The 24,762-nt window shown below is 51.8% G+C and overlaps 3 protein-coding genes across 3 annotated transcripts; 2 read left to right on the top strand and 1 right to left on the bottom strand.

Moving 5' to 3' along the window:
- Positions 1-5,843: 5,843 nt before the first annotated feature.
- Positions 5,844-11,130, top strand: B0H18DRAFT_963097 (uncharacterized protein; the record flags this gene model as incomplete). The annotated part of the gene is made up of 17 exons (XM_048043146.1): positions 5,844-6,030; positions 6,087-6,372; positions 6,420-6,720; positions 6,796-7,077; positions 7,137-7,767; positions 7,971-8,267; positions 8,324-8,428; positions 8,478-8,940; positions 9,049-9,185; positions 9,238-9,348; positions 9,399-9,558; positions 9,609-10,026; positions 10,111-10,184; positions 10,239-10,446; positions 10,495-10,680; positions 10,738-10,927; positions 11,063-11,130. The coding sequence occupies 17 exons, from the start codon at positions 5,844-5,846 to the stop codon at positions 11,128-11,130; spliced, it is 4,104 nt and encodes a 1,367-aa protein (XP_047884625.1).
- Positions 11,131-11,502: 372 nt separating this feature from the next.
- B0H18DRAFT_963096 (uncharacterized protein) lies at positions 11,503-16,169 on the top strand (the record flags this gene model as incomplete). Its single annotated transcript, XM_048043145.1, has 21 exons — positions 11,503-11,800; positions 11,857-12,186; positions 12,240-12,371; positions 12,423-12,535; positions 12,626-12,859; positions 12,908-13,288; positions 13,347-13,571; positions 13,621-13,779; positions 13,826-13,881; positions 13,948-14,040; positions 14,092-14,636; positions 14,695-14,754; positions 14,805-14,843; positions 14,941-15,056; positions 15,097-15,127; positions 15,387-15,410; positions 15,459-15,616; positions 15,663-15,666; positions 15,720-15,809; positions 15,850-15,951; positions 16,084-16,169. The coding sequence occupies 21 exons, from the start codon at positions 11,503-11,505 to the stop codon at positions 16,167-16,169; spliced, it is 3,276 nt and encodes a 1,091-aa protein (XP_047884624.1).
- A 1,989-nt stretch (positions 16,170-18,158) lies between these two features.
- B0H18DRAFT_1129833 (uncharacterized protein) lies at positions 18,159-22,366 on the bottom strand (the record flags this gene model as incomplete). Its single annotated transcript, XM_048035435.1, has 7 exons — positions 18,159-18,196; positions 18,247-18,481; positions 18,537-18,978; positions 20,519-21,153; positions 21,210-21,452; positions 22,052-22,269; positions 22,327-22,366. 7 exons carry the CDS (start codon positions 22,364-22,366, stop codon positions 18,159-18,161), a joined length of 1,851 nt encoding a protein of 616 aa, XP_047884623.1.
- Between the last annotated feature and the right edge of the window lie 2,396 nt (positions 22,367-24,762).

Raw genomic sequence — 24,762 nt, 5'->3', positions numbered from 1 at the left:
AGCGCCGATCGGGAAAGTCATAAGTGTGCGGCGGGCGTTTATGACTTACTTGCATTCGCGCTGCATACCACGGTCACCGCTTGCTTGCTTCCCGCCCATCCGCTTTCTCGCATGTTGATTCGGTGCTCCCTTGCAGGTATAGTTAGTATTTCTCGCCTCTACGCCCAAAGCTCTCATGTCCGCTAGCTCCTTCGCCCACCCACTTAGCCTTCTTCCCTTCTCCCGTGTGCCCGCATTGTTGCCCGTCCAGCCGAATTCATTGTCAACTGGCTCATTCAGTGAACGTGTACTGATTTGTATCGTCCCAACAGGCACGTGAGAACAGAGGCGGGACTGGCTAGCTGACCCGCCAGTAGCAGACCTACCTGCATACGCTGAGAGTGGTACAAGACCACATCTTTACCTCCACCTTGGCCCTCATGTTCGCTCCCGCGGTGCGTTTCCTCTCCCGGGAGGTCCTCTTCTGCTCTCTGACAACTTCACCGAGAATTTTGCGGCTCTGGCGAAACGTAACCCGACTGCGTGGCCTCGGACTGGCATGATGTGCATGCAAGTCCGGCGCCGGGCGGCCAGCCAATATCGAGAGAGTGAGAAGGATTCAAGAGAAATATGATGGGACGGGGGGAGGAAGGGAGCGATTCGAATATGGAAAGTGAGCATCGATGCTGTGAAACAAAGGTACGTCCTTGATGGACATACTGCCTCACCACTGTTACCACCGTTCATTCCAGCTAACGCCCACGTCCGCAGGGCATATTGACGAACAGGGAATTCGCTAGCCACGCATACGCCTACAACTTGCGCCGCGGCGGCCATGCAGCGCTGCATGGCCGCCACGTCCCAAGCCTATCGTTGCTAGTGCGGCCATTGGCTCTGAGTTCGGCATATTGACGCATTCGCTAGCCACGCATACGCCTACAACTTGCGACGCGGCGGACATGCAGCACTGCATGGCCGCCACGTCCCAAGCCTATCGTTGCTAGTGCGGCCATTGGCTCTGAGTGCGTCGTGCGCGGTGCGCGCCGTGTTCATGAATGCGCGGTGCACGCCGATGCTCGTGAACATGCCACATCCGTGCTCCGGGACGTAGCTCGACGTAGCTCGCTCGAGCTCTACGTACAGTAGTCGTATATTGATTTAAGGACATCACTTGTATGTATAGTAGGTTAGGTCAATGGATGATGATGAAAACGATGTACATATCATTGTGTGAAGCTCGACAGTCGCTGCATTATGAACTAGTAGTAGCGCTGTACATCTACCATAACGTCTGGTATGAGTATTTAGTACACCAGTTGTTTAGAAGAAACCTGTTAGCCTTGTCCAGAATGGTATCCGACGTCCAGTCTTGTGGTAATGATGCAGGTAAATCTACTGATGTGGGCTTAGGAAACTTGGGGATTAACTAACATGATTGACGAATTAGTCTCAATGGCACTATCTCCCCGGGCGCAGTCCCATCGACTCTCAATGGCATCTTCTGGACGTCGTACATCATGTGTACGGGGTCGGCTGAGCCAGGCAGCTTAGCATACCACTCCACATATGCCAAAGGACCTTCGTGGGCCCATTCCTCTGGTGCTGGCATCTCCTCCATCATCCCATGCCTACGTATCTTCTGAGGTAGGCGGAAGATCACCTTGACCCTCCCTATCCTTGTACCTAGAATTTTGTGCGTAAGCATACGTAGTGTAAGCACAAATATGTACTTTGAACTCACCTTGAAGTCCAGTTGCCTCCGCATTGTCGCCCTGTAAAACTATGACAGTGTCGAATCTCGCCGCATCTTGTCCACAAGCCGGTTTGGCTTTGACAACGTCTCGTTCAGGCTGAGTGTCGGTAAGCGGAATCGTTGTGAACTTGAAATTGTGGTACACGTCCAAACGAGAGAGCGGTAGGTATGTGCTGGCCCTGTCAAGCTCCGTTTGTGTAAGTCGACGGCCGAGTTTGAGAGAGTATACGTATTGGGACAGGGCTTTGGTGAACCCGCGAGCCTGATGTCTGTCTGCAATCAATTGAATTGGTTGCTGGACTACCGACGGATGCTTGGGCAACATGAGTCCGGTCCTGGGACGGTGCGGGTGGACTTCTGGAGGGACGCGAGAGTCGTCAGTGTTGCGAGAGTCCTCTCGAAGCCTCTGGCGCAGAGTCTCGAACATCGCTACTTTCTCCTGGCGTTCGAGCCACTTGACCATCTGAGGGCGTGCGTTACGATGGTTGGATGCTCGCCACGCCTTCTTCGCACAGTCGATGTGTAAGCGTTCGAACATTTCCGTATTATAGTTGTCTGTAGTACCGAGATTTCGAATGGACTCGATGTAATGATGAAGGGAATGGAATTTGGGGATGTCGAGGTGCTCACGGATGCCGAGGGTCTTCAAGATGGATTTGTGCTTATGGTAGGTCTTCAATGCGTTGTCCATGTACAATAGGGTCGTCTCGTCGTGCGTCGGATACTGCGCTAAGTAGATGAAATTGAGGAGTGCACGGAAGGTGCAAATAACGGCGTTAGGGACTCGACCTATGAGGCACCCCAGAAGGATGCGAGCCATGTCTTTGCGCTCGCTTCCGGACACCTGTGAGAGGGCGGAAATTCCGTTCTTGAAGTGTCGCGTTCCGTATGCGGGTGGAAGACATCGTATGCGTGCGTCGAGTTCCTTCTCGTCCATGAGTTCACTGCACCATTCGACGACGTGCTTGAAGACGCCCTGGTAGAGCTGGTGGAGGACGTCGGGGGTGATACACATGTGGATGTCGGTAAACGGTAGGTCTTTCCAAAACGGCTCGACGACATAGCCGGAGACATTGAAGTCCTTACACGCATTGAAGAACGGTGTCGATCCCTTCGCGCCTTTCGCCTTCGCCTTGCATAACACGTCGAGAGTCCAGATCTGGCGTCGTGGAGTCCTTGGTGTGGGTTCTCCAAGGCCAGATTCAGGGCATTGACAGACGGCGCAGGTCCCGTACTTGGCACAAGTGACCAAACACTGTTCCGGGTAGTCTGCGACGTACGATGCGAGAACCGGTGTATGCGGCGGACCTTTCCATCGCCTCCGGTGACATCGATTCCTGTCTTCCCTGCCTCGACCAACGGCTTCAGGATCATCTTGACTGAGCTGTGGAAAAGTTGCTGCATCAAAGCACGCTGCTTGCGCTCGGTGAGCCCTGCAGCATCCACCTTGTCTACTGACAAGTACCCAATCAGTATGCAGGCGTGTTCCGATGGCTTACGTCGCAGCGCCTTCGGAATGTTGCCGAGGGTCATATACACTGGGTAAGCCGATTTGTTGCCTGAGAATTGTGTGAGCTGAGTCTTATCTGTCGAGATGATGACAGGGGCCAATGCTGCGCCAGTAGGTAGGAGACTCTGCGCTCAAGGCTACATGAGTCATAGCCTTTGAATAATCAATACAATACTCACCTGTACGGCGTGCCACCACTTCCCTGTCCACATTTCCGAATAGATTCGATTCTTCTTCGACGCGTCAGAGAAAATCCAGCTTGGTCTATAAATGATTTGGTCGGCGTGAGCTGGGTTGCCCAGCAAAGCCTTGATGGCTTCAATAATGTCACGGAACTGCAGGAGGTGGCGTTCGCCAGGGCGATCCTTGAAAGATAGCCAACGTTCCTTCCATCGCGCACGCTCTGGTATGGAGTCGACTTTTTGTAAGAGAGCTCTCGTGTTATGGTACGATAGCCCCAGTTTCTCTCTGACCTGTATATACCATCAGACTCTCAAGTCGTGCTCACAGAAGTCGACAAATTCACCTGAGGTATCTCGAGAAATCTATCGATAGCACCCTGACTGACACCCTCCTTGATGCACCATGACGCGACCTCCCAGTCAGTTTCAGATTCGAATGGTTCCCATAGGGAGCTATCAGATTGGGTTGCATCTGTGTAAGCAATGCGTCAGACATGTATTTGCAGCACAGATGCATACATAACTCACCCGCTTCACTGAGCCCATCTGTCCCTTTCCTTTTGGAAAATGGTGGCGCCATGCCTCTTGAAAGGTCCGCCCCTCTCCCCTCACCGTTCCTGCCTTCTCATCTACGACCTCAACCCGAGTGTCTTCATCGTCATCGAGCGCAATAGCTGTACGTCGTGCCGCCGCCGCGGCAGACGTGGATGCTGCTGTTGCAGGACGACTTGGACCGGCCACAGGGACGAAGATAAGGTCTTGCTCTTCGTCGTCCACGTCGTCGTCCACGTCGTCGTCCTCGCTCTCGCTCTCGCTCAGATCTTGCTGCTCAAACACAGCATCTGGGCTGAGCGATGGTCCTGGTGCCTCGCTTTCACGTACGTCCTCGTCCTCGTCCTCGCCCTCGCCCGCGCTCTCGCCCTCGCCGTCTATTTGTGACGTGCTTGCCACTGGAATAGGCTGTTGAGAAGGATCAGGCGTTCGAGAACACCTTCATAAGGTCGGTGAGAGGACTATGACAACATGTACAGTATGTACACACCTACGACGATGACTCGTCTTTACTGTTGCACATCCTTTTTTTTTGCGTTCTACGCGGCGCACCTCATCCTCACTGCTAGAGTCGTCAGATTCATTGAATATTTGGCGTAGTTTCCCCTTCTTATACCACGCGCACTTGCGGCTTGTCGATTGGTGGGCAGTGAGGCCTTGCGTCGTGTCGAAATACTCATAGCACCCTCGCATGTCTGAGTGAGAGGTCCTCTAAGCTGCGAGGTCTCTTCTTCATGCGCGGTCTCTTGCCCTGTCTCTTGCTCATGACCTACAGGCCTGGTACGACTTCAGTGAGATCGTAATGACACAATATCAGATCAAACAACTGCTCACTGCGCTCGCAATGACCTGGTACTTAGCGTGATAATTGGTTCGAAAGAGTCCAGCAGAATTGCGGCGTTCAGACGCCAGAAACGCCACGAACGCCAGGGCGCACATGCATCTTACGTCTTGCTCAGGGTCACACATACTTGCTTCCAAGCACTCCATTCTTGACATTCTTGCTTTGTCTCTGCAACTGTGAACGCATCTCTGGAGACCATTGAATTCAAGACTCGATGTTCTGGTGCGTTTAGATTGACTGCCCTCACCGTTGTTCCACTCACCACCTCAATTCCGGGTGTGGTATGATCTCTAGAATGTTAGAAGAACGGCGCCTCAGCGTCTGCATGCCGTTCAATGCCCATTCAATTGGCTTGCCCTGCATCCTATACATCGACTTTCTGGACGTAAGTACACAGAGATCTTTTCCAACCTACCGCGCCCTACCTCACATAACAACACCCAGAACACATACCAGTTTTTTGGCCTCTGATCGCATTCCTTATTGGAATGAGTGCGGTGAGGCCGCACTCATCCCAGAAAGGAAAATGAGCGCGGCGATCATGTTCTCTGCAGACAGAATTATTCTTGAGGGTCGGTTCACTGTGCGTCATGCGTCAGAGGACAGATGATGTGATTCTTGAGCGCATTCACTGACCTGCCTGGACTTTGGTTCGTCGCAGAGACAGGTGACAATTGCGCGTGAGCCATGCGGATGAGATAAGGATAGTACCGGCCGTCGCATTAATATTGCACTGTGCCAATGATTTGTGGTGAGTCTGTGAATTGAGATAACTCCGGGTCATCGTTGCATGACCTGCGTTCGTTCTTCATGACCTTCTGTGCATAGGAATTCGAACAGTGCCCGCGTTCTATCTCACATGTGCATTCTGTGATTGACTGGGGACTGTCGGCCTCAGTTGGTGGCCGATTCTGGTGGCGCACATGAAAAGATAGGCTATGCTCCGCTATGCTCCGGATTGCACTTTACATAACGACTTCTTTCTGTCAGTCGGCTCTCCTCACTCTCGCGATTGCCTCTAACATGCCCTCGATACGCTACATTCACGGTCGTCGTCCCCACATTGCCACTGGCAGTGTGGACTCCAGTTCAGACGACAGTCACTTCATTGACTACGCCCACCCTGCCAGCCAACACTCAAAGGATCTGCCTACCCTCTTCGACCAAGACATCTGGCAAGGAGATACGGATACGGATACGTATACGCAAGGTAAGTCCCTACTGCATCTCCTAATCGATAGCCTCACCACCCCACCCATATTGCAGTCGCTCCTTTCCCCTCCTCACCGCCCTCCTCTGCGAGCGGGGCCTCTGCGAGCGGTGCCACGCTCTCCTCCCCAGTGCTTGAACCGCGCTACAAGGACATACAAGATCAGCGCGACTCCGTTCGGTTGTGGGACCTCGCCGATAAAATCTTCGGTGATTTGTTGGACTCAATTGACTTCCCGCTCATCTACGACCGTCACATCCGCCGCCACCACATAACAGAGCAAGACTGGCAAGAAACGAAGACGTACCTCGAACAACACACGTATATTGTACACTCCCTTTCGTAAGCTTCGTTGTATTCTCACCATGCTCATATTGACCTTTCATTAGGTTCTTTTACGATCCGGTCATGGCTACGCTCGACATTTATTCTCCCACGAGTTTGCACCAAATTGTGAACGACTCGATGGTGAACCGCTACACCGAATCGGTCCAAGTCAAACAGCATCAAGCTATATCGATAGACGGGGCTCGAGGACTCATAACCGACAACATAGGGCATACGCCCGACTCGGTGCTTTCGATATCCACCACTCGGCGCCTTCCAGACGGCGATCTGATCTACGTCGCGCGGGACACGGGTGTCACGGAGACATCGTTCACCCAGAGTGTCGATGACATGGTGGGCCAGGTACGTAGCTAATCAACTTCGTTCAATATTGCATCCTTGACATGCTCTGCAGATGGGTGTCTCCATGGGCGTTAGCGATCGACCGATCCCCTCCTATTCACCGGCATTAACATCGACACCGAAGACTTCATAGAGCCCGACGCTGAACATGCGGCCCCCGACTCTGGCGGATTCATCAAGGGGGGCGGCGCGGCGAACGACGTCATATCCACCGGCTGGAAGCGCGGGGACCGAGTGCTCATCAAGAGGGTAAAGGCACAGTGGTTTATGTTCTTACCGGAGGAACGTGAGGACGTGGCGCGATGTCTGAAAGAGTACCACAACGCGAGAGATTGGGTAGTATGGAAGTACGGCGTGGTGAGTGTCGGTCATTCCCTCTTGTACAATCGTCACTGAAGCTTTAGCAGCCCATCCAGCATCATTACGAAGCGGGTTCAGAGGCGTTCATAGCCCACGATCATGCGCTACGCAGGTACCGAGAGGCCATCATCAGAATTCGCGCAGTCGCGCACAACCAGCGAGTTCTAGCCATCCTTATGGAGGCAGAACAGACGCGGGACAAGAGCGTTTTGAATGAGCTGAAAGAATCCGACGTTGCGGACGACCTCACCTTCGATGATCCACCGATTCCTGATCCCATCCCGTCGTTTATTCGAGACATCCAGGTCGGCGTGCGACAGAAAGCTCAAGATGATTGGAGCAGGCACACCTACCGCGTGGAGACCAACAATGCGGCCACGCTCAACGACGCAGAGGAGCGTTCGCAGTATCGGCGGGTCATGGAGACCCTCAAGCGCGTGCTCGACGACGATGTGGCTGACGGGGATGAGCAAGCCCTCGCGGACTTCAGGAAGAGGCAGCGCTTCAACACGCCGTCGCCGCCGCCGCCTCCAAAGCCGCGGCAGCCTCCCCGATTGAAAGTTGAAGACTTCCCGGAGGAGGAGTTGTCGAGCTCTGAGCCCAGCGGCAGTGGCAGCTCTGCGAAGAGCTCGTTTGAGCAGCCGCGTGGCATGGCGGATGCTAATGAGTACGCCCTCGCAACTGGACGTACGCTGAGGAGTGAGGCTCGGCAGAGGCCAAGGTAATCATACATCACCGTTTGTCCATCGCATCACTATTTCGCATCTCGCATCGCTATTTCGCATCGCTATTTCGCTATCATCGCTATCGTTTTCGTGTCCATGTTTTCGTGTCCGTATACCAGCAGCGTCGTTTCTGAATGTATATACATTTATACTGCTATGCATCAGATCCGAGTCGTGTTGGATTGAATCACAGCCTCCACGCAGAACAGACATGGGCTAGACTTGTTGGGCGTCTCATGAAGTCGGTCTCATGCTCTCTGGTATCACTGCGTCTCAAGTTTGCTCTGCTCACCTCTAAACGCAATATGGCTGGTTCGAACGCTGTCAATCATTCCATCAATGCCATTGAGCAGTGTTGTTTAGTCCAGCTGCTCAACAACACTCCCAACCTAAATCAAGTTCTGAAGAACTTACTGGATCGATTACAAGACGTTGCAAATGTTCCCACTTCGGTTCAGACAGGTACAGACATAATTGCTTTTCGAAGAGCATCACTGATCAATATTCTTATTGTGCAGTGGACACTGGAACATCGGCAGTTGCAGATCAACGCCAGACACGTTCAGAAACTCGACGTCTGCGGAATCAAGTGTTGCCGGAAAACAATGCAGACAACGAGGCTGGTAAGCTCTGTGATTTCTGTATCGTTAGTCCTCTATTGAACACAAGTAGTTCAACAAATGTCCTCTCAGACCAGCGATACCTTAGGCCAGGGCACGGTGGGGCCAACCAGGCAGACGCGGTCATGCCAACGAAAGACACCGTATGCGCGTGAAGAGGGAAATCCTGCCGGGCGATCTTCTCAGCGGCGTAACGTCCTGCGCAGGCGTTCCCGCTCGCCATGCTGGCGTGGAGGGGTTCCTTTTTGTCTTCAGGGCGCCGCACCATCTCTGGTATGGGAATCCGATCAGCAAGCAGCACCGTCACAGTCTTCGAAGGCCACCGTTCACAAATTCTTCACGAACCTCACAAGCAACTTGACGGAGCAAGCGATTGTGGACTGTTGCGAGTCCATGCAACACGGCATTAGCAGTACAAACGCCAATGTTCCTCGTTTCGCCGGTGACGAGTCATTGAAAACACTTGCCAACGATGCACTCTCGCATTCAAAGACAAGGCAACCTCTGATATCGTCGTGATGATGAGGCTCATACAGCTGGCAGTCAGATGTAGCGAGTGGGTACAGGCCTACTAATCTCAGTGAATGACGCACTTACGTTCGAATTATTGCCATTTTCGCAAGCTTGCGACGAGCTGATCCGGACCTCACAAACACTGACATTTGGCGCACCGAGCTGCAAACAACGACCAGGGTTGCCAAGAGAACATTCCTAGATTGGATTTCTCAAGGCAGCAAGTTTGCCTTTGCGGCGGGAGGAGGTAAGCTATGCAGCGCTGTCATTTTGGACACATGCTCAACAACATCGACCAGGCTCAGTGTACATGCTCATCCTGATCGCCGTGCAGAACCTCAGAGTTCCTTTAGGAGCGGTGGATGGCCATTCAGCCCAGGAAATAGGCAATATGCTGCGATGGCCTGATGGTATGTTTACGTTCTGTTAATCATTCGGTACCAGCTCATCTGCAATGCAGACTCGCGAGCGGGACATCTAGTGAAGGAGATCATCATCCCTTCCATATCTAACTTGCACAGGCACTATCCAACCATGCTGGACGACCTTTTCCCTGTATCCACCGTCAGAATAGGAAGTCTTGAGGAGAATGACGCATATTTTGATGGTCTCAAATCCAAGTATGTGCCGTCTGCACTTGCAAGTTCAATGTATTCACTGGCTTTTGCAGCACGTTCAGCCTTGTTCCGAGGCTGAAGAGCGTGTGGCAGTCGTATGGCCAAGGCGTTTTGCGAGCTGCCTCTCCTATTCAGCAACCATCTCGACTGTCGCCACTATCACAGTCCCTGAATCCTCTATCTCTATCACCATTGACCCCAGTAATGACATTGTCGCAGCTATCGTCGCAGCTATCGTCACCGCTATCGTCGCAGCTATCGTCACCGCTATCATCGCCGCACTGGTTGCCTCATTCTTCGCCTCAGTCAACTTTCGAAGCGACGGCGCCGACGCCGCCTATCCCTGTCATCATCACGTCTTATGACCCTGAAAAGAAGAACAACCTACGATACCCGGCTCCTCGTGACAAAGCCCAAAACATTGCCTGGACAGAGACAGCTCGTTCATGGGCTCGTAAAGCAATCGTGCCCGTCAGTATTGAAGACCTTCAGTCTCAGGTAGAGTGTCGAATGTTATTCCACCGACATCAACTGATTCATGTACATTCAATAAAGCTTCAGGAAACGTACAAGGATGGGGAGAGAATTAGCCAAGATGCATTTGTTCGTGTTCCCATGAACCTCATATCGTGAGCATTGTTAGTCTCATTCATTCTGTGTACAAATGTGCATCCCCATTGCAGGGATGCTCTTAATATACGAGGGCGGGATAATGGATTGATCGCGAGTATCTGCACTTCAATGCCGGACGCCATGAAGCGGAACTTGATGGATGGACTTGTCGCCTGCTTCGATTCGGACCCATTCAAGCCAATCGACTCAAACTCTGCGAATGGAGAGAGAACGTTCGAGGCGATCCATTTTTCGTGGTACAATCGTCACTGTACATCGGTGTGTACATTAAATTTATATCCAGTCGTCGTGTTGTGCTCATCACAGAGTTCACTGCAGGGTCATTCTGCGCCTGCGGACATACCTCCTGCCTTGCTGAGCAGAGCGGGTTGTATGCGTACGAATCATGGTCAATTCGTACCGTACGTGTCTAAGGACATGGAAGACCACCAGGCAATTTACCAGTCCCTCAAGAATATATTTGCAGACGTCTTCAGTTGGATAGATGAAAAGGTGAGCATACACGTCAGTGATTCTCATGATGAGAGTGCCTAAGCCACATTGTTCTAGCTTCAAACAGTCTTACCGATGGAATATGAACGCCTCGAAGCTACCGCCTCAATTCTACCTGGTAATAATGTGTCAGTGGTTAATCCGTTCGTAGGCCTAGTGGTCAACTTGAACGTGGTCACCCGAGCACACAGAGACAGTAAGGACGACAGTGTTTGCCTCGTCTTGCCCATTGGAGATTTTTCAGGTGGTGAGTTATGCCTGTTCGAGGCGGGAATAGTCATTCCGCTTCGACATGGAGATCTAGTCGTTTTTCCATCCTGCAAACTCACCCATTTCAATTTACACTATACTGGATGTCGTTCCTCCATTGTTTTACACACAGACAGAGAGATGTCGAAGTGGACGGCTGATGATCGCAATGGCTGGGTTTCCAATGATCATTTCAGATAGAACGAACCGAACCTATTGACCATTATCATTGTAGTAGTACTACGTTAATGAAACCAAGTCTACGATGCTACATATTACAATCAAGTACAGGATAAGTAACGAAACCCGAAACACTTGAACAGCTCGAGAACTCTATCAGCTCGGCGCGACCAATATGGTCCCACGACTCTTCCAGAACCTCGAACAGTCCCATGCGTGCAGTCTCTATCATCGGAAGAATCTCGCCCTACCACGACCGCCGGCGGAAGCCTTCCCGAACCTCCCCAGCGGCGATTCGGACTTGGGAGTCTACTCACGCGGCGTGTTATCTGATGCATATCCTTGCTGGCTAACATTCACCCATCACTCGCTGTAATCGTTCAGTACTTCAACATGCCTCCTCGTCAGTCCGCACGCAACGCCGCACGCCAGTCAACAAGCCAGCAGACTGCGAAGCCCAAGGCTAGGAAGGCTGCGCCCAAGTCAACCACGACATCCAAAAAGTCAAGCGCCACGAAAGGCTTGAAGGAAGTCGCCACGGGCTCCAAACGTCCCAGGCAAGAGACACTGGTAGGGGATGGCAAGGCCTCTCAGGGCGACGTCCTGTCGCCTTCCGAGAAGAAGATGTACGACCTCCTGAGAGCAAAAATGGAGCAAGCGCAGAAGCAGGCGGTCGCAGACCGCAGGTCGAGTAAGCTTTTCACTCTCACTGTCAAACTAATTCGAACTTATTTCACGTATACGTAGACATACAGAAGACGAGTACAGCCATGGTGCTGGCGGAAGATGCGTCTCGCGGAGATGCAGAGGAGGACAGCGAGGAGGAAGAAGGAGCGGCAGACGGCGTGGAAGACGGCGTGGAAGACGACGTGGAAGACGACGTGGAAGGCGGCGGCGCGGAAGGCGGCGCGGAAGACAGCGCGAACCAGGAGGATGACGACGAGCAGCCGAGACGCAAGAAGCTGAAGAAGAGCATCGTGATCAATAGCAGCGACGACGAAGACCGTGACCAGCTTATCGAGGAGGACGGGGAGGTGGAGGCGAAGATAGTCGAGCCAGATGAACGCCCTCCGCGCGGTGAGTGCTATCAAATGGTTATAGCTATGCAACTGATATAGGTTGATTGCAAGCTAAACCTAAACCCAAGCCTGCGTACGGCAAGAGAAAGACGAGGGACGTTGAGAGTGACCACGAAGACAGGACCATGAACGATACTCAGCCTATGCTCGACCAAGACGAGCTGAGCCTGGCTGGGACTCTAGGTACGCCGGTCTATCATTAACTCATATACTAATCTGTTTTTGGTTTTATAGGTGCTGGATCGGCAGCTGCACAGGACAAGGAAACTAGGAAGTCAACGCGCGCGTCGAAGAAGATCCCTGATGACGGTCGCACCGCTCTCACGCAGCCTGCCAAAAGCAAGAAGGTCTGGCGTATGGACGCGGTTGTCATTGATTCGCCTCCAAGGAAGATAAGTAATATTCTCATCTCATTTGTTCATCTTGATCTGACGTAGAATGAGCACAAGGTGGTCGACAGGAAGAAGGACAAGGGCAAGGCGATCGACCAGAAGAAGAAGGCGATCGACTGGCTGGACAGCGACACCGGTTCGGAGAGTGAGATGGGGAGGGAGGATGACGACGATGATGATGATGACGATGCCGCAAGCTACGAGTCGGGCAGTGACGGCGACCAGGAGGAAGGCAGTGAGGGCAAAGAGATGGAAAATGACAGTGATGATGAAGTGATCGTAAGTCACCGTCCCACGTTTACTACTTGAAAATACCACGATTTGCAGGTTGTCAAGGCTCCGAAGCACAAGAGCCAGCGTTCCAAAGGCAAGGGGGGTCGTCGTGGTCGCGGCAACTCGAACGAAGGGAAGTCCGTAGGACGACGCCGCCGAGCACAAGCCAGAGATCTGCCCGAGACCGTCAAGCCCATCGTCACCTGCTCACAGATGTACCTCCGACTCCGCCTCTCTCTAGAACACGCATGGACGTCCGAGAAAATGCAGAACAGTAGCCAGCTGCCCGTCAAACACACGCTCATCAAGCGTGCAATAAGGGATGCTCGAGCTCATCGCGCCGAAAATGGGAAGAAGATATCATACCTCTCGAGTGGCTTCAAGGTTCTGGGCGCCCGAGGAACCAACCGTCTTCGCGGCGATGTCGCCAACGTGGTAAGCACATTGATTCATTGTTTTGATCAATTCATAGCAGCTGTGTCTGGCGGTGTAGGTGTGGACGGGCGCATGTCAGCTCCGTAACGAGGTCAAGAAGAAGGCGACGACCGTGGTTGAGAATGCCTATGCCCTCGGCGGCCTCTCGACACAGCGCAGAGTTGCCGCGGCAACGTTCCTTCTCAAATGCAACATGCAGGGGAAGTTCTCACTGCCGAACTTCATCTTTGGTGACATCGACATTGCCTGGCAGGCGAACGACGCTTATGAGGTCGACACAAAGGTAAGCGAATCAAATATAAGGGCTCATGTACGTTCTTGATGGCACACAGGCGAGCTTTGTGAATCGCAAGAAACCCTTCCACCACAGAGCGATCTCCGACGTCATGGTTCAGCATTGGTTCCATGGCTCCAGGGATTCTGCCTCTGTAGCGGCTTACGACCGGTTTGCCGAGGTTCCTAACAACCTCATTGCTCTCGTCTGCAATGCGGTAAGCACTCTGCAACTAAACAAGTGATTTATGCTGATCAATATAGCTTGAGGCCGCGTTGGTAGACATAGTGACTGGGAAGCATCACTTCACAAACAAGACGTATGCGCCCAAGCGAGTGTTTTATCACTGCTATCTAGGCATGACTTATTGCTGACATATTGATAGGTGGGCCAATATCATGGGCGTACTAGATCAATTCGAGCGGAATGCCCCGGAGGCTTATGAGTCCATGAAGACGTTAATCTGGACTAACATCAGGTAAGTTGCCTACCATGGCTGTCAGTCGATCAGGGTTTATTGTCAATGCAGCGCACTGGTCGATGAACAGAAGGCCTCGAAGTTGAAGGATGAGGCAGACGAAGGTGACGGTAATAGCGGTGCAGAAGAACAGTTCATATCCTGGAGTGACGTCGAGGTCGTCGAGGTTACCCCTAGCAACGCAGCAGCGTCTGTGAAGAAGCCGTCCGCGTCGAAGCCGTCCGCGTCGAAGCCGTCCGCGTCGAAGCCGTCTGCGTCGAAGCCGTCCACGTCGAAGCCGTCCGCGTCGAACGAATCCGCGTCGAACGAATCCGCGTCGAACCCGTCTGCGTCGAACCCGTCTGCGTCGAACCCGTCTGCGTCGAACCCGTCTGCGTCGAACCCGTCTGCGTCGAACCCGTCTGCGTCGAACCCGTCCGCGTCGAACCCGTCCGCGTCGACGTCGTCCGGTTTGAAGCCATCTGCGTCAAAGCCTCCATCGTCGAAGCCTCCATCGTCGAAGCCGTCCGGGTCGAAGCTGTCTCGGACCGGGTCCAAGCCGTCGTTCTCGAAGCAGCTGTCGTCGAAGCCGTCTCCATTGGCTGGGAAACCCGGAGGTAAGTTGATCTGTTCACCTTAACTACACATTTTAACACGGTATGTATGAACGTTCAGCTGAACAGGAAACTGCTGAGCTTGACCCACAAGACTTGTCGGCTGAAAACGATGACGATGGTGAGCTGATTTTATTTTATATTATTTATATACTTGGACACTGACCAAAGCCGTGTATGCGTTCTACTTACCACTCCAGAAGAAGTACAGTAGGTGATGTGAACAACCACTAAGATCTCATGCACATTGCGTGAGTATTGTCTCATCATTTTCCAGACAATTTTTCTCGACCTCATATTTCAACAGAATCACACAACTACCATCTACTTCAACACTTGGAGGAATCTGAGGTTGGCTACGGCTTCTTCTGTTCTGTTCTCGGCGTCTCCGGGTCTCCGACGCCATTGCTTTGTAGTTGCTTTGTACGCTTTCGTTTTCACACTGTGTGTATGTGTACGATAGTTGGTGATCCGTGTCTCTGGTTATGTGTTTGGTAATGCAATGCATAGCCAAGCGATTATCTGGAATACCAACCAATGAGTGAATTAGTCAAACCAAGCAACAAGAATACTTGAAAGGCTTGGGTAGACGGACGGAACTTGAAAAGACCATCAAGAATTGAGTCAGCCAGTTGCTTGAATACAAGAAGAGCATGCAACCAGTATCAGAACAATGTTGATTTCTGCTTGGTCACGCAGCTCAAGCATTTGACTTACCTTGCCCAAGACCTATTGACTATGCAAGTCTTGCAGTGCTTGTCAGGCTTGGCAAGCCATGTGAGTTTTTCCTGATGGCACTCTTCAAAGATGGGATACCAACTCAAGTGATGGCAATTGCGGCCACGGCCGTGATCTGCTGCACAGACAAATTCTACAAGGCTGGTACGATAGATGCAAAGAAGAACTTCAGTGCTGACGTCTACGAGCGCAACACCCTTCAAATTGCCACTTATGTTGATTACCTCAAGGCCGCAAACACTGATGTGGGCGCCTGATTCAGGCAGCTGAACACAAATATTGTTCATGCAGGGAAGTGAGTGGATTTCTCATATATTATCTCAGTTTTTGTTTTACCCATGTTCCCAGGCTGTGGGCAATCACCCCAGGATTTTGATATTTTAAAATTTAAATTAATCCCTCATAACTCACCATGGCTATATAAGCCAGGCCATCCAGGTGAGGATGACCACACCACCATGTTGAAGCTTGATGACAGGTGCTGGGCCTCTAGGGCCTCTGAGGATGCAGGCAGAGCTCCACACCCAATATGCCCCAGAATTCAGGCTTCAATCTGAAACCTGGCCCAAATGGTGTGCTGGTATGTGACTCTGAGTTGTTGTGTGCCGCTGTTATGGATCTGTGTCTTACTCAGTTGATTTCCAAGTTGATACCAATATTACTGAGATACTACCAAGCAATAGTACTGATTTTTATTGATAGTAACAAACAGTGAATAACTCGGAAATGTTGGAAGGGGGTTTCGGAGTATGGAGAGCCTCTAGTTCAACTAGAACTCAAGGAAAAAGGGAGCAGTAGTTGTGACTAGAGATCACAATAACAACAATCAAGTAGGGAATTTCCACCAGTGCTGTTGTACAAGTACTCAGTACCAGCCCTTAATTGGAGAGAACCTCTGATCTCAATAAAGATGTCCTTCAATTGAGGGGATGGTGCTTGCACTGCTACAATACAGTTATGGTTGTATTGCTTAGTGCACACCGTAGACAGTCCACCTCATTGAACTCTAAGTTGCTAACACTTTACAGAGCTCGACTTAGGCCTTTGGAAATTGCTCTGAGGCACACTGCAGCCAACAATTACTGGTTTGTACTGATAGTAACAAAGAGCAAATCACTTGGAAATGTTGCAAAGAAGTAAGGAGAGCCTCTAAGCTCAACTAGAACTCAAGCAGGGGGAATCTGGGGGGTTGACTACAGTAACCACTACTCAGTAGGGACTTGCTGTCAGTGCTGTTGTACAAGTATTAGTCCTTGATAAGAGAGAAATTCTGATACAGAACAATGTCTTTCAATAAATTGTTAACAGTACTTCACCAAGTACAAACTAATCAACAGTGGAGGATGAAACAATTATACAGAGTATACCAGCACAGAATGCTGAGAAAAGGCCTTTACAGAATTGATGTGTTTTACAAGGAATACAACCAAACTGGACAGTCTTTGGTTGTATTCCTTGTATAACATGACAATTCTGGAAGGGCCTTTTTTCAGAATTTCTTACTGGTATACTTCTCTGTCTACTGTTGATTGGTTTGTACTTGGGGAAGTACTGTTAACAATCTATTGAAAGACATCCTTCTGTATCAGAAGTTCTCTCTGATCAAGGGCTAATACTTGTACAACAGCAAGTCCCAGCTGAGTAGTTGTTACTGTAGTCAACCTCCCAGATTCCCCTTCCTTGAGTTCTAGTTGATCTAGAGGCATACTTCTTTGCAACATTTCCAAGATATTTTCTCTTTGTTGATATCAACATAGACCAGTAATACTATTCATTAGTATTCTGGTAATATTGGTGATTAACTTGGCAATTCACCAAGTAAGAAACAGATTCATGATGTCTGTGTTCTCAACAGAGAGTCTCATATGAACATGCAATAAGTTACTCAATTGGGATGTTACTCATGATTGCAAACTATGATCCTCATATTAGAACAACCTAATAAATAAGCAGGCTACTCTGAATTACGATCCCTGAGGTACGAAGGTATCGTTCTTATGATGGACCACCATGAAACGCCTTAGTGATTCCTCCGGAATGGCAGTTTGTTCCCACAGTGCACGTGACTTGCAGCCACCCTGATAAGCAGAGATAAGTAACTGTTAGTATGGGTTGCTTATCTGAGCCTGAATTTTCAGACTCCCAGACGACGCGACTTGCACCAACAGATACAAACAAATGCAGTGGCTAAGCGCTCAGTTATGGATATGAGGCCCATGAAACGCCTTAGCAGTTCCCCCAATAAGGAAATTGGTAAACATATCATGTGACTGGCAGCTTGGTGGGTCATTGCTCCAAGCGCTCACACACTGTAGGGCCTATATAGCTCAGCCAGTAACAAATCATAGTATACATAGTATGCTCATCTGATAGCCCTTCATTCAGAGAGTATACAGAAATTCTATTCAGTGTATACAGTGGCTGGCTAACCCAGGAAATGCAAAGCAAAAAAATGCACATGTGCCTCTGCAGATTCAATCTGCTTGTTTATGACTCAAATATGATCTATATGTACACTGCAATGTATATGTGTAGTTCAGACACTGTGGACTACTCAGTAGCTTCAATAATACAGGTAACAAGGACTATAATGGGTAATCTGAGCATCTTTTGCCATCTTATGGCCCTTGCATACAATGTAATGGTAACCATTGCAGCTCAAGGCAATCATACACTTGTCTTTGATGTGTCTGTATATTTCATAGATTTTCTGCATTTTTCTGAGCCCTACATGCCCCTGTTTGTGTATGATTCCTCTTTGGGAAGGTCACATACTCCATATGGTAATTATGCATCCACTGCTGGCTTTGTCTTGCTCACAGAATCTGGATGCTTTGTTAGCCCTGGCATACCACAAGATTTGGCAATCTCTTACCACCCCATGCCCTGCTCTCGTTTGGGGAGATGGGACTGTACAGACCTCTAATGAATGTTGCAGACCTGGACTGCATCACTTGCAATGTCTTCGCGCTTTCTATGAGCCGATGAAGAGCGCAGACATCGAGGGCTATGGAGTGGTAGGCATTTGGTTTGCTCTTGTTCTCGAGAGGTTGCAGCACCTTGGCCAGCACAAAATGGTCCCTGATGGCTCTTCTGGATGTCCTATGATCCTGCAGATCAAACCGGTTAGTCGTGACAACACCAAGTGATCTAGTATGGGCTCACATTTCGAAGGTAGAAATCGAATGTTAGGATGAAGTGTACCAATACCCACAGCAACATGTGTCTGTGGTTAACGCACTGGCCCTTCACATTATTGAGGGCCTTTGTATAGCCCAAGGACGCCCGGACATCCGGTATGGAGAGCCCAGTGAGCTCCTCGTTGATGGTAGGGCAGCAACAGGCGAACCACCATGCCAAGAGATTCTTGACATAGCGCCAACTCTGGAGCACACTGTGACCCACCCCAGCGGTCTCCTCCAGCAGGACACCGTTAATTGCGAGGATTTTGTCCTCTGTCGGGGTGTTGAGGATAGGGCTGATTGCCGCCTTCAACTGTGCCCCTGAGCGGGCTGGTGGCAGGGCGTTGACTGGAGCAGGGGGGGGAGCAGGAAGGCCCAGGGGCGCAGGAAGGGGCACAGGAGGTGGGATAGCTACCAGAGCCGTTCTAGAGACAGCGACGTCAGGGACTGCATTGGTGGTGTTGATGGCTGTGTTGGTGGCCGCCACCACCATCGCCTGGGCTCCCACCAGGGTGATCGATACGATGACTCAATGCATTCCGACGGGTGGAGTGATGTCCAGTACCCTCGACAGGTAAGCTGTATATACGCATCAATAGCCCGCCGAGCAGTAGGAAATGACCTAGACCGGTTCTTTTCAGAATGTCTGCCTGCCAAAGACATTTGTGGTAGTAGTGGTACTCATATGGATATGGAAGTATTTGGAGGTCATGCCCGGGCCTGGACCCCTTCTTTCCAGGCCGATGTCAGGCTCTGCACACCAAAAGGCATCGTGAAGTCTCTCACCAATTGCTTCTCGAGTAAGGAGGCCGCCAGGGTACGGAGCTTCCCTCTTCCTCTTCACTGCCTGGAGCTGACTTGCAGGAACAGGACCCGAGAGCCATGTCTCTAGGCTCAATGTCACTTATGAATGGAATCATATACGGCAAGCTAATCTCTCGATGTCACTCGTTGTGGGATGTCCGCCTCCTGCCAACCGCTCCGTCTCCTGCTTTTTGCAGTGTTGATCCCACCTGAAGTCCCATTATCTGTGCACTCTGACACGAGAAGACCAGAATCTCAGCATTGCAAGCGCGGAGTTCCCTAGTAGATGTAATCAACAGTCTAGAATGGTGTACATAATGGCGACGAAGACATAACCATGCAGGTAGATTCAACGCCAGAGACAGCCAAAGGAAAGTTACCTGCCTATAGTTACCGTACATGCTCTTCTCGCACGGCTCTGCTGCAGCGCATCCTGGTGTCCGCCTCAGCGGAAGCGAACACATGATTCTGGAACTTTGAGTTGTGTGTGAGAGACATCAGGAAAAACCGGTTTTACTTGCCAAGCTACAAGGCAAGTCAAAAGGACTTGGCTTACTTGGCAAAGATGCTCACCACTTGAAATGTGCTGCAAAGGCAGCGTTGATCCTGAAACACTTGGTCAAACTGTGGCCGGCTTGATCAAGCATTCTGTCAAGAGTTTATTGGCTGACTGGCAAGCAAAATTTGGCCAGTCAATTTTCTTTAATCTCTGAAGTGTTTCATTGAATCATTCATAGATGGTTGAGTTTCTATTTGCACGCTTAAAGTACAAGCTATCTATGGCCGTAAACATGGTACTTCTACTAGTAGTATGAGTTTACTCTCTGTGAACTCAGGGTTTTCATGTCCAGAACCAGTGGAACTGGCGAGGACTCGTCTGGACGTATATCATTCAAGTTGACTCAGAGGCTGTCCAACACTCTACCTCCCAAGCAGTCCAGAGCGCTCACCGCATCCACACTCTGTGCGCCCGTCGACGCGTGCAGTCTGTTCAGTATCCGTACACCCGTGATGCCCAACATCCATCCACATTGCAGCGGGTTGGTCGTAACAGCACGTGAGTTTGGCCAGGCAACCGCTAGCCCTGCAGGTGAGTACGGCAGCCGCCTATCTCTGCGTAATTGGCTCAGCAAATTCACGTTCGCAGGGAAACAGACGTACATGATCCCGGTGATGTGAGGTTCAGCGCCGGTGACGTCGGCAAGTATGTAGGTGAAGTTGGTCCATGGGCTTGGTCGTAGAATGGTGACGTTGCATAAGGCAAGGTGCGCACACCACCATATGGCAACGGTGGGACATACGGAGATGTTGGCGAATACTTGAGTCCTGGCCCTTAGCCTTCTTCGTCGCCGAGGTGCGGTCAGTCGAGATGGCATCGGATATTGACGGTGAGCCCTCGACCAGCCCGTTTGCTTCTGCATCGGCAGCAGCACGACGGTGGCAACGGACTCTTGCTCAATGGTGTGGGGTGTCCTGTGAGTGCTGTGTGAGGCGATGCGGATGTTCGCGTTGACAAAACCTGGTGGCGTCGACAGTGATGCAGACAATGCCGGGCTCGTCGAAGTCGAGTAAGACTGCTCGGGTGTGTCGGGGCTCGTGGGCGGACTCGGATACGCCATGCTGGTGTTGACAGGCATGGGGTGGGCTTCGGTGGCGACCGGACGCGCGGCGAAGCCCGGGGTGGTGGTCGACGTGGCGCCGTATGGCATCGTCCACGGTACTGGTGTCGGCGCAGGCGACGGGAGCATGTACGTTGGGTATGGCCTGTGGCCCTTGAAGTCCGTCCAAACATTCGCCTCGAACTCTTTCAGCACTGCTGGCTCGATGTTGAGTTGCCACTCGAGGTACGAACACATCTCTCGCACCATTCAGCCATCACATCCTCCTCCTCGTCCTGCACGCCTTCGAATCCAGCCTCAGTCGATTCCTTCCCACCATCAACAACACCCACTTCCCTGGTGCGATGGGCATCCACGACCGTGACAGAGCAACCCCGCACGGCCTCGCCGCATATGTTCTTGAAGGACATGACATTGCCCGTGCTCTCGATGAACTTGCGCTGCGTGAAGCTCCACCAGAGCGTGTAGAGCGTTGGCTGGCGGTGTCCGCATCAGACCACGAGTGAACGGGCTCGCACGAGGCGACTCACCATCAAGTAGTAGTAGTATTAGTCCCCGAGCAGGGTCCGCGGGTTCACGGGAATGTAAGCGGGTCCACTGGCAAGTGGGCATGCAGGCGAGTGAGCGATCACGTGGGCAATCACACAAATGAGTGTGTGGCCGGCCTGTCGAACAGATGAGAGTGCAGCCAAGAAGGTGCATGTGAGGGTGTGGGCGAGAGGGGCTCATCGGTGCGAGTGAGCTGGAATACCCATGTCATCTATGATGACAAGGTCTTGCAGTTAAAGTGAGCAGGGCTCTAAGCCAGAGGAACAGCGAGCGAGAGGTACAGCAGGCGCGCGGACGAGACAGCAAGCGGGTGAGACGCCGGGCAGACAGCACAAGAACAACACAAAGAGTCAGCGAGACATTAGGTGAGAGAGACGGTGGGCGGGACAGTGAGAAGGCAAGCGGAACGGCGGGCAGATAGTAGGTGTACGAGATGGTGAGCAAGAGGGACAGTGAGATGGCGGGTGGGACAGCGAGATGGCCAGTGAAAGTCGACCTACACATACCCAACGAGGGACACCCGCACCGACTTCTCCTGAAGATGGCGGGTGAGCGAGGTGGCGAGCGGGATGATGGGCAGGCGGTAGGCGTATGAGATGAGTGAGCAAGCGAGAGGGATAGTGCGCGGGACAGTGAGATGGCAGGCAAGTGAGATGGTTGCATACGCCCTTGCTTTGATCTCGGCAATGACCTGGGTGGTCATTGACTCTTTGTTCAGAGTCACAGGAGTTGCCAGACCAGATGCTGGACGACCATCCGACGGTGTGAATAGACGTCCTCCAATGGACAAGATGGACGTACCAGTGGCTCGTACAGGCGACGAGGGCGGAGACGTGTCCATCAGGACAGATGGTGCCAGCTCTGTGTGACAGGGAGGTCGGCGATGACCACAATGTGTAAGGACGAGGTGGCGAAGCTCGGGATGTGAAGGCAAGAACAGGTGTGTGGGCACTAGACGGCGGGCTGGCATGAGATGGCGGGCTGGCGCGAGAGAGTGGGCGGCGAGAGGGCAAGCACGAGACGGCGGGTGTGTGGGCACTAGACGGCAGGTACTAGATGATAGGGTTGCGTGAGAGAGCAAGCGGACTGGCTGGTGCAAGAGCCACACGAGCAAGAGGGCGCGGGCAAGAAGGACAGCGAGTGCACGGGCGAGACGGTACGTGAGCGAGACGACGGGCGGGCAAGGCTGTGGGCAAGCGAGAGGGCGGGTGAGCAAGATAGCAGGCGGACAATAGGAGTACGAGATGGAGGGCGAGAGGGATGGCAGGCGGGACTGCGAGATGACGCGCCTGCGAGATGGTGGACCTGCGACATGGCGAACCTGCGAGATCATGGCGACGCACACCTGGTAGTCTGCTCGTTTGTCTGCCCGGCTGCCCGTTCATCAGGCGCGTCCGCAGGACATTGTCCCCGTGCACTTGCGGTCATTGTACGCGTCGTGCAGCAGACTGGTGCTGCACGTCGCTGCAACCTCTGCATGCTATTAGTGTACTTGCCCACCCGTGTTAGCACTCACCCGGCTCGCCTTTCACTTGGGTGTCAGATGTCCGTTCGTCGGCTGCGAAGTGGCACGTTTGGGCTTGTCATATTGGGGCGGTGGATGGTACGAGCGCATGGTGGTTGTTGTCCAAATGCAGCACTTCCTGGGCCCATCCCGGCGGTTGCGCAAGTGGATAAACAGAGGTGGCACGGGTCGTTACCGGGCATGTGGTAATTCCGCAGAGCACACTGTCCTCATGAATGGTTCCGAGAGCGGTCGAGGAGCATAGGCACAAAGAGGGCAACAGAGGCACAGGCGAGTGGACGCATGATGAGGACGTAGACTCGTCGAGCAAGGACAGGGGCATGTCCCCTGATCGTCCCTTCGCCGTGGCTCGTCCATGCGCTAGTCAGAGCGTCCTCCGGGGATTTCGCTGTGCGCATTGACGTGTCCTGCAGAATGGGTCAGTGGGTGCGAGACGCACTGTCTGTCTGCACATCTTGCGTGGCCTCATCTGCGCTTACCAGGAGACCAATCCGTTGGGCTTAGGCATACGTACGAGGGTGCACGTGAAGGAGCACAAACGAACATGTAGAATCTGGACGTACTCAATGTTATGAAATCCTATGCTTCACTCACTGGCTAGGCAACCGTCCCCGCCTGCAACTCGTCGGCCTCCCTGCAACAGGATGAGCCGACCACCGACTGTCCCCTTTTCCCTCCGTCTCGGCTGCCCTCTGTCCCGCCTTCCCTCGGGTTCTCAACTGCATGTTGTGCTTCGAGTCCGTTGCCTGGTGCGTGGTTTCTTTCTTGCGCCGTTTGCTGGTACCGGGGACCACGACTTCTGCCGGAGCGGCCCGTGTCACAGCTGTAGACTGTCGATTATTTGAAAAGAGTCCATGATGATAATAAAATTGAAGGGACTTACTTTGGGCACCGTGCTGCTAGGTGCGCTCTCATCTTCGCTGTCCGAGGAGACCAATGTTACGCGAAGCTAGGCGAGTGGAACACTACAAGCCACAAGCTTGCAAGGCTCAGTGATGTCATTTAAATGGGATTAATATTGAATCACTAATGTATTTTAGATCAACTTAAACCCCATACACTTTTAACCTGATCCTGGGCTAAGCTGTTGCTTAGCCAATAGATTAGCCAAGTAGGATCAGTAGAGCTAATCCACACATGTTAAGCCATAGATTAGCCATAGTTAGTCCATATCTAATCCCATTGTGATCCATTGGTTAGACTTGCTGAGATGCTGCTTAGCCATTGGATTACCCTTGGCTAAGTAATATCCGAGCCATGTCTTAACCATAGATTAGCCATGCTTAGCTATGACTTAGGCAAGAGATTGACAAGTAAATCAGTCTAAAAAAAGTTGGTAGACTTTCAAATCCACTGCTAAGCCACTGCTTAGCTACTGGATTAGCTTTGCGAAGATCACCAATTGCTGATCATGGTTCACTTAACTGGAGATAAGACAGTGCTTAGCCACTTGCTAAGCTGTGTCTAATCCACTGGGTTAGATAGTGGCTTAAATGGCCCAAAAATGCGGACACAAGCCTGGTTTGAACTCCTGACCCTGGACACTATTACATAATCACATCATCTAGTTACTTACCTGACACACTTACCACTGCACCACTGGGCCTTTCTACACTGCAAAACCGAATGACCCATATCACATTCTCAGACTACTGGACTTAGGCATTTCACAACACTCTGCCATACGATGCCCCCTTAGTCCGACTTTTTGT

Source organism: Fomitopsis serialis (assembly GCF_022376445.1).
Source record: "Fomitopsis serialis strain Sig1Antser10 chromosome Unknown B0H18scaffold_432, whole genome shotgun sequence".
Lineage (NCBI taxonomy): Eukaryota > Fungi > Basidiomycota > Agaricomycetes > Polyporales > Fomitopsidaceae > Fomitopsis > Fomitopsis serialis.
The sequence above is the reverse complement of the archived record's forward strand: the minus strand, read 5'-3'. Positions and strand labels throughout refer to the sequence as shown.